This window comes from Pongo pygmaeus, chromosome 7 (genome assembly GCF_028885625.2).
Source record: "Pongo pygmaeus isolate AG05252 chromosome 7, NHGRI_mPonPyg2-v2.0_pri, whole genome shotgun sequence".
NCBI classification, from domain to species: Eukaryota; Metazoa; Chordata; class Mammalia; order Primates; family Hominidae; genus Pongo; species Pongo pygmaeus.
This window is the reverse complement of record NC_072380.2, coordinates 59,293,799-59,308,292: the sequence shown is the minus strand read 5'-3', so window position 1 is coordinate 59,308,292 and position 14,494 is coordinate 59,293,799. Positions and strand designations below refer to the sequence as shown.

The following is a 14,494-nucleotide window of genomic DNA, read 5'->3' as shown; positions in this document are numbered from 1 at the left end:
AATTGGGAAAAGGTTATTTTCTGTATTCGATACTGAAATTATAAAATTAATCATTTTAGCTTGAATTTGGGGAAGTATATTTTGTTAAGGTTTATGAGAAGTGTATTTTGTTAAAGTTTACGAGAGTTGCTATGAATCACAATAATTTGGGGAAAAAAAAAGAGAGACAATGTTGTGTTTACTGGGCCATGGATGGATGATGTCACTAATAAGCAATTATAACATCCCGCATTCCAAAACTATTTAATAATTTGTTTTGAAGAAATATAACTTCCAAAAGAACAAGAACACAATCTAAACATTTATTTGGATGTTTTGCATGGCAAAATATAATTAAATATATAAAATAATCTCAACCTAAAAAAGCATCAAATATTAGTCACCAACTTTAACAAGGAAGGAGGTTCAAAAGTTTATCAGTAAATGAATTTGTTGGAATACTCAATGCACTTCCCATGGCAAAAACATTTCCCGTGTAAATGTTACAGACAGTTAGGCTTCTAGTGCCAACCACAATAACTAGATTAAATGTTAGGTACATGTATGGCTATAAAGAAGAATGGTGAAAGAACAGGACCTTTAGAGAGACAAAGATTCCCAGGTCCTGTCTGGCTGTGTCCTTCCCCAGCAGTATTTCTGTAAGATGCTACGTCCTGCAGTCTCCAGCCAGAACAGCTGCCTCTGGCCTGGAGCACAGCTGGAACATCCTGTGGTGGGAGCCCCCTCGTGTCCTTGCCAGGCTCAGGTGGGTGGCAGCCGAGTGAAAGAGCCCTCCCCTCTAAACGGCCCTGATGGTTACCATAACTACACTTAGTCTTCAGATGCTGTGAGTCTGAAATGTTTACAATGAATATTCTTTTCTTTTTGAGACAGAGTGTCGCTCTGTCACCCAGGCTGGAGTGCAGTGGTGCAATCTCAGCTCACTGCAACCTCTGCCTCTAGGGTTCAAGCAATTCTCACGTCTCAGCCTAAGTAGCTGGGACTACAAGCATGTGCCACCATGCCCAGCTATTTTTTATTTTTTATTTTTAGTAGAGATAGGGTTTTGCCATGTTGGCTAGGCTGGTCTCAAACTCCTGGCCTCAAGTGATCAGCCTGCCTTGGCTTCCCAAAGTGTTAGCAGCCACCACGCCTGGCCTACAATGAATATTCTAATGAGGACTAAAATGAGGTTCAGTCTTAGTAAGAGTAAGACTCATGTGACCCAACCAAGCTTTTCTCATATCTAGACACGCTTTCCAAATATCTGGATGAATTGCATTCCCCAAATACATAATGCAATTAAATTATAATACAGCTGCCTGTTTACAAACAAGAGGAAGTATTTATTATAAAACATAGCTGGCCAGGCATGGTAGCTCACGCCTGTAATCCAAGCACTTTGGGAGGCTGAGGTGGGTAGATCACCTGAGGTCAGGAGTTTGAGACCAGCCTGACCAACATGGTGAAACCCTGTCTCTACTAAATACAAAAAATTAGCTGGGCGTAGTGGTGCATGCCTGTAATCCCAGCTACTTGGGAGGCTGAGGCAGGCGAATCGCTTGAATCTGGGAGGCAGAGTTACAGTGAGCCAAGATGGCACCATTGTACTCCAGCCTGGGTAACAAGAGCCAAACTCTGTCTCAAAAACAAAACAAAACCAGACAAAACAAAAAACAAAAAAAAAACAAAAACCAAACCAAACCAAAACAAAACATAGCTATACAGATCAATAAAAATGTGCTCTTATCTACTCAGGGCTTACAAGGGATATGTCTCCCAGGAAAACAAGCTCTTGGGCAGAGCTGTCACTCAGCAGTACGGTGCCACAGGAAAGAGAGACAGAACTCAAAGTCAAGGCCTGTGGGAGAGCTAAATGCCTACTGAGCTCAGTCAAGGAAATGCTCACTAAACATTCACCATTTAGATAGAATGGCCACAGCCAGAGTGGTCATGATGCAAACTACTGGAGGATACTACCAATAAATGTTCCAAAAGCAGAATATCATACACTCAGAACTGGACTTTTCCTCCTTCCGATACTGTTATAGCTCAGATGTTACTATAATTTAATATAAACATCAACAAGAGAGCTAAAATAACACACCATTTAAAGAAAGAGATGTAACAAGAAGATTGAGAAAACCCCCAATTCACTATATAACTGGATAGTTCCATTAAAAATGTTTCTTTTTTTTCCCCCCTAATTCATAGATTAGAATGATTACTGGAGATGTAACAGGCACAGATAGGCCAGATCTTTGTAACACTCCACCTCTGCCTATCAAAAACAACATTTTAGGGCGAGGTGCCATGAAACCTGGCAGAGGACAATGCTTGCTTACTTTGGAAAGTGCAAAGACATGACAACTTAAGAATTTTGCTTAAAGCTCACAAAATGTCTTTTCACTAAATTAGATTTTCATTTATACAACCTACCACCCAAAGATGCTTTATTGTTATAATGAAGAGAACACAAAAGACAGATCTTCATAATTAAAACACATATATAACATTTTAATCTTCTTTTAATAAAATTATGAATCATGAAATCTGCCTAATTCTTTCATTGTCAATTACAATTCTTCCCCTAAAGATACTTTATAGATTCCACTCAACTCCTGGCCTTGTTTTACGGGCAAACTCTAGGATCCTGGTTTATTGCCTTTTAATTTTAAAAATAAAATTAGAGACAAAAGACTAATAAAAAGAACCAACAATTGTAGCAAATTGGATGCCATTCCTGCACTTTCTCACCTTCCTCTGGTGACTTTCTGTAGAACCTTCATTCCCACCAGGCTGCAAGACCTCCCTTCCAACTGTCTTGCCTTCGACATGGGGAACTCCAAGTGCACTTCACCGAACATTCCACAGGCATCTTGTACCAGAAGGCAGGCTCTGTAAAAAACCATTCACATTTGTTCTTTGAGGAGGCAGTTTGGATTAATACAGAGATCAAGATTTCCCTCTTCTTCATTAGAAAGCCACTATATATTGCTGTGACTGGTCAATATAATTTAAAGAAATTAAAGAAAAACCAAGGGGGAGGGGGGGAAAAGAAATCCACTGTAGTCATCTTCCTAAATGGGTGAGTCAGGATAAAAAAAACGTTGAATTCAAGACATCCTTTCTGTATGTGTGCATGCAGGTGTTTGAACCACCATCCACAGGCATGAATCTAAAACCTAAGCCAAATATGGCTGAAAAGTACATCAAGATGACCATTCTCTTAAACCAAATATATTACCTAGAAACAGAGTGTCCTTTTCCCATTTTTACGCTGTTTCCCGTGAAAGAAATATTTGTTTTGTGTGGATGCTCAATACTGAGAAAAGCTGCAGGATAACATTATGATGAGAACAATAATAAGAGGCATTCTCTGAGACAGTACACATTTAGACACGCATATCCCAGCAGGATAAAACCTGGTGTCCCAGCTTGCAGCAACACAGCCATGATGGACAGCCAGCGACATGATGGAATTTCCCCCCAGTTTTTAAGTTTAGATGATGTTACTCATGAGAGCCTATTTATGACTGAATTTCCAATCCTCTCATTTTGTAACTGAAGTAAATGAAGTTTATTTATCACAAAATGACATATTCTCAGAAAACATTTCACGGAGCCTGAAGAAATTATAGTCAGTAAATAACATCACAAAATGGACATAAAAACTATTCTTAAGATAAGAATGTGAAAAAAACACATGCTGGAAGAGAACAGATGAAGCCAGGAGCCTTAAGTGCTGCCTTGGCAAAAGGGTCAAGAACTGTAGACTCCTTAATGAAGTCTTCCAGGCCCATAGGGCCAGCTGGTTTGCAAGAGAAGCAAAAATATATCCTGTCTGAAAAAAAGCACTTTTACTTGGATTGCTAGTTCACCATGGAATAAGACCAAACAAAGATGTGCTCAAATAAAAATCAAACACAAAGAAACAAACCATAACGTGGGAATAGTCAAAAGAAATAACACCAGACCTGCTGGGGACTTGAGATATTAGAATTAATGAATAGAAAATATAGAATAACTGTTTTAAAGAGGTAAAAAGTCCCCAAAATATGAATAGGAGACAAGAAACTACATACAATGACTTGATAGATTTGAAGAAGGATGAAATCACATTTTCAAAAAGGAAAGCTACATTTATTCAAATAAAAATATTCATTGAGTAGGTATAACAAATGGCTATATGCATCTGAAAAGTGTATATATGAGATCTGAGGTATAAATCTGAATAAGTTACTCAGAATATAGCTTGAGAAGTGAGAGGAAAAAAACATGAGAGAAGGTGCAGAAATACAGAGGAGAGTGAGAAGGTCCAACATGTCTAATAGGAATTTCAGTAAAACAAGACAGAGGAGGGGAAGCAATAATATGTAGTTACAGTGATTGAGAATTCTTCCCAACTGATTTAAGATACAGGAAGAAAAACAAATACCAAGTGGGGCTGGCCATAGTGGCTCACACCTGTAATCCCAGCACTTTGGTAGGCCGAGGTGGGAGGATTACTTGAACTGAGGGGTTCAAGACCAGCCTGGACAATGTATTGAGATCTTGTCTCTAGGAAAAATTAAAAAAAAGTTAGCTGGGTGTGATGGCGCACGCCCATAGTCCCAACTACTTCAGGGGCTGAGGTGGGAGGATCACTTCAGCCCAGGAGGTTGAGGCTTAAGTGAGCTGTGATCATGTCACTGCACTCCAGCCTGGGCAACAGAGCAAGACCCTGTCTCAAAACAAAAACAAAGGGGGGAAAAAGACCAAACAAATACCAAGCAGGACAACTAAATGGAAATTCAACTAATATACTCACTGTAATGAAACTAGAGAATACCAAAGACTATGAGCTGTTAAAAGCAAGAAGCACACAAATAAGATTTTAAAAGCACACACAATGAGAAGATTTAGAAGACAGTACATCTGCAAAGGAACACAAATTTGACTTAAATCAACCTTCTAAAGAGCAATGAACGAAGCCAGAAGACATGGAATATTTTCAGAATTCTGAAAGCCATCTCAGAACTGTATCAGCAAAACTCCTTTCAAGAATGATGGTAAAATAAGGACATTTTAATTTTTTTATTTTTATTTATTTATTTATTTTGAGATGGAGTCTTGTTCTGCTGCCCAGGCTGGGGTGCAGTGGAGCGATCTTAGCTCACCGCAACCTCCATCTCCCGTGTTCAAGTGATTCTCTTGCCTCAGCCTCCTGAGTAGCTGTGATTACAGGAGCCCACTGCCACACCTGGCTAAGTTTTGTATTTTTAGTAGAGATGGGGTTTCTCCATGTTGGGCAGGCTGGTCTCGAATTCCTGGCCTCAAGTGATCTGCCTGCCTCGGCCTCCCAAAGTGTTGGGATTACAGGAGTGAGCCACTCCGCCTGGCCTGGGACATTTTTAGACAAAGAAAAACTAGGAGCATTTTCTACCTACAGAACCTGACGTATTTACTAATTTACTAATTACTAAAATTATTTCTAGACCAGGTGCAGTGGTTGACACCTGTAATCCCAGCACTTTGGGAGGCTGAGGCGAGAGGATCACTTGAGCCTAGGAGTTCGAGATCAGCCTGGGCAACAAAGTGAGACCCTGTCTCTACAATAAATAAAAAAATTAACTGGGTATGGTGGCGCACGGTTGTGGTCTCAGCTACTCAGAAGGCTGAGGCGGGAGGATCCCTTGAGCCCAAGAGTTTGAGGGTTGCAGTGAGCTACGACTGTGCCACTGCACTCCAGCCTGGGTGGCAGAGTGAGACCCTGTCTCAAAAAACAAATAAAATAATTTGTAAATTATGTACTCTAGGAATAAGGAAATTATCGTGGAATAAAGGCCTGAGATACAAGAAGGACTAATGAGCAAAAATACAAACAACCCAAAATAAACACAGGATAGAATAACAACACAATCAATAATATTAAAGGTGTAGAGCTGAAAAACTGAAAATGGATAGCAACGAAATCAAACGGGCAGTGACTGGAGCTCAAATGTTCCCAAGTCTTCACATCACTCTAAGCCTGGAGTTAAGATATTAAGTATAGTGTATGCGGTACAATTTCAAGGACAATCACCAAAGAACAGAAACAGGGAATATAACCTCCTAATCACTAGAGGAAAAAAAATGGAATGAGAAATACAGGAAAACACAAAGGAAAACACAAAGAAAAAACATTAAATGGCCAAGAAAATAAAGTTGTTGGTAATCAATCCACAAACTTTATAGGCAGTTTGGCTGGGTATAGATTTCTAGATGGGAACTAATTTTTCCATTCATAGTCCAATCATGTTTTGTTTCCCTCCCTTCTCTCCAAGTCTGAGGTCTTTTTTAGTTTCCAGTATGCTACCTGAGAGCAGGTATAAAAGTATATGTTTTGATGTTGAATTTATAATGTCTTTTTTTTGGTCTATACACCATTTAAAGGCCTCCTTACCTCCTAGTTAACTCCTCACGTGACTTGCTTCTCCATTCCGTATCTAAATAGGGAAGTCCAGGCCAAGCCTTGGGGACCAGGACATGTAGGGGAACTGGAGGTAGGATCAGGCTGCATTTCCTAGGAGGAGTCTCCAGGCTCTTCTGTTAGAGAACAACCCATGGTGGCCCCTAACCCTCCACATGTGATTACATTAAGGCCTGGTAATCTCCTACTGATACCTCCAAGACTTTGCTTTCAATGTTATTTTATTTTATTTTATTTATTTATTCTTTTGAAACAGAGTCTCACTCTGTTGCCAGGCTGGAGTGCAGTGGTGTAATCTCGACTCACTGCAACCTCCGCCTGCTGGGTTCAAGCAATTCTCCTGCCTCAGCCTCCCGAGTAGCTGGGACTATAGGCGTATGCCACCACGCCCGGCTAATTTTTGTATTTTTAGTAGAGACGGGGTTTCACCATGTTGGCCAAGATGGTCTCGATCTCTTGACCTCGTGATCCACCCGCCTTGGCCTCCCAAAGTGCTGGGATTACAGGCGTGAGTCACCGTGCCTGGCCTAGATGTTACTTTTTTTAACCTATGCAAAAGTCAAGACAAATACAAAAATCCCCACAGATCCAAATACAAAGTTTCTATATTTTTGACTGTTTGTGTTGAGAACGGAGAGGTATGGAATTGGCTACTACCTTTGCCTTTAAGTTTGCCCTGACATTTTCCTTTCTCTGAAATAACAAGGAAGGGTGCTTCTGTCTATTCTTTTGCCCTAGAGACAAGTTATCACTCTTCTCCTGGTATTCACACCCACCACACATGCTCTCCCACTCTGTTTTGCTCACACAGCTGCAGCTCAGAGGCAGGCTGGCTCAGGCCCGAGGTGGAGTCATCACTCCCCTGGTTCAACTGGATTGGAACTGTGGCATTCCACAGACTGCCCAGACCAGCGTCAGCTTATCAGCAGCCTGCGTTGAATTCCACCCACTTGTCAATGCTTTCTGCCCAGTGAAACGCTATCTCCTAAAATCAGTGCTAGTGTGACAGGTCTGAGCAGCAAAGTGTCCCCATGACTTGCTTGTTTTTCCTGAACTACCAGGTATTTACCATAAATTTTATCATATTCAATGGAACACAAATGGCTTCCCGGGGGGCAGCATTATGTTAATAACTTTGGATCTTGCAAAAGTTGCTTATCTGTATGAGCTTGAACTTACTCATTTTTAACAAAAAATAAGAGAATCTAATTAAGAGGGCTGTTGTGAGCATTGAAGTCATTCACATGATACAGTGATTTAGGGCATGGTAGAGTGACTGGTAGATAAATCTTTTCTTGGTGGGGTACTTAGGTCAAATTTTATAATAAAATTTTATAAGTTTCTCCATATAGCTCTTGTACATGTTTTGTTAAATCTACGCCTAGACTGTCTATGGTTTTGTGTTCTATTTTAAATGGTGTTTTGTTTGTTGTTGTGTGTTGCTGGTGTGTAGAAATACAATGGCCTTGTATATTGAACTTTTGTAATCCATCAACCTTACTAAACTTTATTACTATTTGCAATCCTTTTAATGTACTTTTATGCAATCATTTCATAATTCCAATTTTGCTTCTTATTTTCTTTTATGGCTGCCTTTTAGGACCTTCAGGGCAATGCTGAAGAGAAGCCAGTGACTGGGCATCCTTATTTTGTTCCAACTTTAAAGTCTTGAATGCTTTATAGTCACTAATGTTTGCTTTTATTGTTGGTGGTTTTTCATTTTTGGTTTTTTGTAGACGTCCTCCACCCAGTTAGGGAGTCCTAGTTTGCTAAGGAATTTTTTTTTTTTTTTTAAATCATGAATGGATGTTGGATCTTATCAAATGCTTTATCTGTATTAATTTAAATAATTGCTTTCCCCCTTTAACATGTTAATGTGGCAAATGACACTTTCAAATTCTTTCTGAGTATTAAAGTAGTTTTTCACTCTTGATGTAAAGCCAAGATCCTATTTGCTATGTCTTATTTAGAATTTTTGTCTCTAGGTCCATTAATGATATTGATCTTTAATTTTATTTTTCATACTACATTTGGTATTAACATCATTTATATCAGCTTCACAGAACAAGTTACCTTTTCTTTTGAAAATTTTAGATAAAAATTCTAAGTATAAGACTCAAATAATCTGTGTTTTGACAGTTAGAAATAATTAGGTAATAAAATCATTTAGCTTTAGTGTTTTCTTTCCTGAGAAGATTCTAAACTACCAGCTCAACATCTCTAATGATAATTGGACTATTTGAACTTTTTAATTTTTTTCTTAAGATATTTTGGTAATATATTTTTCTAGGGATTTTTCCATCTTGTCTATTTTCAAACTTAATAGCATAAAGATGCTACAGTATTCTTCCTTTTTTTTTTGAAGTTTTATTAATATTACTAAAAAATATGTAATGCTTCACGAATTTGCATGTCATCCTTGCCCAGGGGCCATGCTAATCTTCTCTGTAGCTTTCCAATTACAGTATATGTGCTGCCAAAGTGAGCACATTTATGTTTCCAATCCCTGATGGGACTGATATCCCTAATTTTCCTTTTTACTATTATTTATCTTCTCTTTATCAGTTTTACCACAGGATTATTATTTCTTGCTTTTGTTTAGTCACTGTTTATGTCATTAATTTCTACTCACATTTATAATCTTTTTTTCCATTTTCTTTGGACTTATTCTATTATGCCTTTCCTATTTCTTATGTTGGAGGCTTAGCTCATTAGTTTGCAGCCTTTCTCTCAAGCTATCCTCCTACTTCAGCCTCCTGAGTAGCTAGGACTACAGACACATGCCACCATGCCTGGCTTTTTTTTTTTTTTTCCTTTTGAAGAGACGAGGTCTTGCTATGCTGCCTGGGCTGGTCTCAAACTTCGGCCTCTAGAGATCCTTCTGCCTTGGACTCTCAAAATGCTGAGATTATCGACATGAGCCACTGTGTCCAGTCCTTTCTTCTTTTTGTTTATTTTTATTTATTTATTTGAGACTGAGTCTCCCTCTGTTGCCCAGACTGGAGTGCAATGGCGTGATCTCGGGTCACTGCAACCTCTGCCTCCCAGGTTCAAGCAATTCTTGTGCCTCAGCCTCCCAAGTAGCTGGGACTACAGGCGTGCACCACCACACCCGGCTAATTTTTGTAGTTTTAATAGAGACGGGGTTTCACCATGTTGGCCATGCTGGTCTCGCACTCCTGACTTCAGGTCATCTGCCTGCCTTGGCCTCCCAAAGTGCTGGGATTACAGGCGTGAGCCACTGCGCCTGGCCCCTTTCTTCTTTTTAAAGTTGAGCTAATTTGACTAAAATTTATTCTAAATATCAAGTTAATGACATCACATAAATTTTAATATTTAGTATTTTTATTTTTTATCAGTTGTAGATATTTTAAAATTGTCATTATTACTTTTTTGATCCAATAGGAAGTATTTTTCAAATTTTATAGGGATTTTTAAATATATGTTTTTGTTATTAACTCTTACTGCATTCATTGTATGTTGCTATACATATTACTCCCACAAATTTGAAGCTTAAAATACAAACATTAATTTTTTTTATAGTGTATGTGGGTTAGAGGTTCATCATCTTCACAGCAGTCAGTTAGTGCCAGATCCTGTTCTATTTGCATTCTTCTCCTCAAAAGGCCCTTAGGAGCTAGGCTATTATTATCCCTATTTAGCACATAGAAGACTGAAGATCAGAAAGGTTTACTATCTTGCCCAAAAACCATACAACATTAAATAAGCAAACTAACAATAAAATGAATATATAAGCATATTTGATATAAATATCTCTTTAAATTTATAAAAGTGGGGAAATAGCCCCCTAATTTCCAGAGCTAAACCTCCATCAGAATTCAAGTGCAGGTGAAATTGATTTATATACCACTGTAGTCAGCAATAAGGAATAGATCATCAGTCTAAAGCACTGTGTTCTAAGAGAACTCTCTGCAAGGATGGAATAAATGTTCATGTCTATGTTGTCTAATGTGGTAACCACTAGCCATATGTGGCTACTGACCACTTGAGATGTGGCTGATGTGACTGAGAAACTACATTTTTAATTTTATTTAATTTTAATTAGTTTAAATATAAATAATCACATGTGGCTAGTAGCCAACCTATTGGACAGCACAGTTTAAAGGCCTACAGAACTGGAAGAACCAAAAACTATGAATACTTAAAAATTGGTTAATCAACCTTTCAAACACAGTGATTAAAAAGATGAATTTTTAAAGTGACTAGGGAAACCACGGCATAAATAAATAAGAGGTTATTTCAAATAGCCTTCAATTTAAAGCTTTTCCAAATTATGTTTTATATAAAAATGCACAAAATTTATGTTTTATCCAACACTAATATTCACAGAGTATTAATAGGTGTTTCTCAAAAATTAGCACTATCAACAAAATGTTAGCAATATTTTCTCTGAAATGTATTTTAACATATCAAAATCATACATAATTACTACTGTGTTCAATTTCCTTGATAATATGGTATTTTACACCCAAGAATGCCAGGGAATCCCTGAGTGGTCACCTGATGCAGAAAAACATGATTTTAGGTCCTCACATTGTGTATAAGCAGTATTTAGCAGGTGATATGCAGAAGAATGTATCGCCTATCTTAAGACAACTAGTCTTAACATTTCCACAGATATGTATGACATTATTTAATTTGTAGTAGCTACAAGATATTTATATAGTACAAACTAATTTCTCATGGTTCTGTGACTGAAGGAAATTTTATATAAGAATTAGGGTTCTGTAGCTAATAATTAGGTCTAGTCCAAACAAGTAAAAAGCTAGAATACTTCAAAATGAAGATGAATGACAGTGGTCTTTGGTTTCTATAAAAATGAAAAGGTGAGCTAAGATAAAACAATTAATGTTCAATCCTACTGACCTAACCTCAGGAATTAAAGGCCAGAAAGAAAGTATGGTCTAAGTAATTTGTTTCTTTCAGCATTTTGAAGATATATCCCAGTGCCTTCTGGCCTCCATTGTTTCTGATGAGAAGCCAGCTGGACTGTCACTGGGGCTCCCTTGTATTAATATATGATAAGTCATGTTTCTTTTGTTGTTTTCAAGATTTTCTCTTTATCTGTGGTTTTCAACATTTTGACTTTGAGGTGTCTGGGTGTATGTAATATGTTACAAATTTTAACTTATTAAAATTTTGCATCAAATTTGATAAATGCTCAGCCATTATTTCTCCAAATATTTTTGGCATCATCCTCTCTCTCTCGCACCCTCATTACACATATTTTGGTGCACTTAATCATGTCCAACATTTTTATGAAGTTCTCTTTCGTTTCCTCCATTCTTTTCTCCCTTTCAGATTGCATAATCTTAATTTTTTTTTTTTGAGACAGGGTCTCACTCTGTCACCCAGGCTGGAGTGCAGTGGCACAATCTTGGCTCACTGCAGCCTCAACCTCCCAGGCTCAAGTGATCCTTCCACTGCAGCCTCCCAAGTCCACCACACCTGGCTAATTTTTTTGTGTGTTTTTTGTAGAGATGGGGTTTTCCATGTTGCCCAGGCTGGTCTCGAACGCCTGAGCTGAAGTGATCCACTAGCCTTGGCCTCCCAAAATGCTTGGATTACAGGTGTGAGCTACCATGCCCAGCCTCATTATCTTAATTTCAAGTCCACGAATTCTTTGTTCTGCTGTCTCAAACCTACTATTGAGCCCTTCTGGTAAATTTTTCACTTTGGTTGTTGTTCTTTTCAACACCAGAATTTCTATTTGGTTCTTTTCATAGTTTGTATCTTTTTATTGACACTCTGTTTGATTAGACATTGTTAACATATGTTCCTTTAATTCTTTAGACAAGGTTTCCTTTAGTTCTTTGAACATAGTTATAATGGCTGGTTTGAAATCTTTGTCGGCTAAATCAAACATCTGGACCTCTCCAAATGCAGTTTCTATTGCCTGCTTCCCACCTACCCCCACTAGTCTTCCGGGCTTGCCTCTCTAGCATGAAGCCTCCAACCTATGGGTGAGCTGGAGTGGGACAGTCCGGTCCGTATTCTTGGCCTGACTCATTTGCTGGGTGATGAGAGATGCTGGAGGCTGGCCATGAAGGGTGAAATGTACCCTACAATGGGGGCTGGGGGAAGACGGGACCATCTTCTTGACTGGACCCCCTGGAGTAGAGCCCCAGGTTAGTCTCTATAAAATGAGTTTTGATGGTTCGGGAGTGGGTCGTGGCTCACAGGCCACACACTTGCCGTTCTCACTTAGATTTAGTAGTTATTTTTGATTCCATTCATAGAACGTTTCTCCATTTGCTGTATGCCCTTAGGACAATTTCTAGAGATTTTAAATGCTTGTCTTTCATAATTTTCTCCAGCTAAATGTTTGTTGGAGCGAGAATCCACTGTGTCCTCATTCTGCTATTCTGAAAGTTGGTCTTCTGTTTCTTTGATTTATTTCCATTGGAAATAAAGATTCTCTAGATGATTAGCATGTGTCGTGTGAGAAAACAAAATGGCTCTTTAGCCCTTATTTATAAGTCTTGAGAGTATTTGGAAACTATCCATTCTGAATTTGTAGACTTAAGTGTGAGTTGTTATTTCTTGAGACATCTTGATTTGCTTGAACACAAGAAATGAGCCAAGTACAAAATTGCCAAGCCAGATAATGGAAGTGCAACACATGCAGTGAGGCATGGAGGGCTGCAGAGCCATTAAGTAAGTGTCACAAGATCCTTAATAACAAAAGCACTTGGGGGTTTGTCATTGTGCTCCAAAACAGTGCCTTGGCCTTCTTAGGGTTTCTAGTAAATCAATGATCCATCCATTCATGTGCTAAATACAGCAGGACTGCCTCCTGGATAGGCCCTCTGTGAGGTGCTAGGTACAGGGTAGTGGGCAAACAGTCCCTGCCCTCTGTGTTTCTTGGCAAGAGAGACCAATCACACACAAATGTGCAACTACAGATTGTGTGAGAGCTAGGAAGGAAATAAAGAGTGCTGTGAGAGATAGCACTGGGGTGGTGGGAAGGTCTAGTCAGGGTCGTCAGGGAAGGCTTCTTAAAGGAAGGTGACCTTTAAGCTGAGCCTGGAAAGAGAGAAGCAACCAGTTATGCAAAGGCTGAGAGAACACTGAAAATAGAGAGCACAGCATGTATGAAACCCTAGGATGGGAAAGAGGTTTTCCATGGCTGAGAAACTGGAAGGAGGCTAGAAGATAATAAGAAAGACAAGATAGGTGTCTTAGTCCATTTGAGCTGCTCTAACAAAAATACCACAGACTGCGTGGGTCATAAACAATAGAAATGTATTGCTCACAGTTCTGGAGGCTGGGAAGTCCCAGATCAAGGCACCAGCAGGTTTGGCATCTGGTGAGGGCCTGCTGCCTCATAGACAGCTGTCTTTTCGAAGCAACCTCCTATAGCAGAAGGCTCAATGACTCTCTTGGGCCTCTTTTATAAGGATGTTAATCCCAAAGCCCCCACCCCCTAATACCTTGCGGGTAAAGATTTCAACATATGAATTTTGGGGGAGATGCAAACATTCAGACCATAGCAATAGGAGAAAGCAGGGATAAGAGGAAAGACTATTTATTGTATTATTCTTAATTTAAAATTAAACATATTTATGAAAAAATTAAAAATTTGATAAAAATAATTTTCTCTTGGAAGGAAGAGAATAATGGCATTGGTGAAGGAAAGGGTTTTGTGGGGAGTTTGCTTGAAGAGAGAACTTTTAGACAGTCTCCTTAGACCCAGTGGGAGTCCACTGCCCTAATCAATGACAAATGCCTGAGAGGAAGGAGTGAAGGTGCAAAGTAGTGCTCATTGGCTAGTATGTTTTCTTTTGTTTATATAGTGTTAAAGTTTTCAGAAACTAGTAACTAAAATTAAGAACTGGAAGACTTTACATAAAATTCAACTTTCTGGTCATCTTGAGAAACTTGCAACCCTGGTAGCACTAGGTCAACACCCACAGTGGCTGCCTCAGGATAAGGCATGGGCTTGTGAGTCCATCCTGGTGCCCTCCCCTCCACGCCTGGTCCCACTCCTCAGATGCTGCCACTCTCTTTGCCTCTTTGGCTTCTGTCAGCATGTGAGAAGGC

The 14,494-nt window shown here is 39.0% G+C and overlaps 1 protein-coding gene, 1 long non-coding RNA gene and 1 other non-coding gene across 24 annotated transcripts in view; 1 reads left to right on the top strand and 2 right to left on the bottom strand.

The window, feature by feature from the left end:
- The window catches only part of SPIDR (scaffold protein involved in DNA repair), a 491,719-nt gene that overhangs the window by 60,536 nt on the left and 416,689 nt on the right, over window positions 1-14,494 (bottom strand). For all 21 annotated transcript variants that reach the window (XR_010127196.1, XR_010127198.1, XR_010127197.1 and 18 more), the window contains one exon: window positions 2,737-2,877. Coding sequence is in view for 18 of the 21 variants with exons in the window: in XM_054498098.2 (XP_054354073.1) it covers window positions 2,737-2,877 (141 nt within the window). In the remaining 3 variants the exon portion in view is untranslated. The remainder of the gene's footprint in view (window positions 1-2,736; window positions 2,878-14,494) is intronic.
- Window positions 7,413-14,494, top strand: part of LOC129042302 (uncharacterized) — a 74,573-nt gene continuing 67,491 nt past the window's right edge. For both annotated transcript variants that reach the window (XR_008504103.1, XR_010127199.1), the window contains exon 1: window positions 7,413-7,491. This is a non-coding gene — a long non-coding RNA (uncharacterized LOC129042302). The remainder of the gene's footprint in view (window positions 7,492-14,494) is intronic.
- On the bottom strand, window positions 8,813-8,919 carry LOC129043375 (U6 spliceosomal RNA). Its single transcript, XR_008504450.1, has one exon. It is a non-coding gene; the product is annotated as a U6 spliceosomal RNA (small nuclear RNA).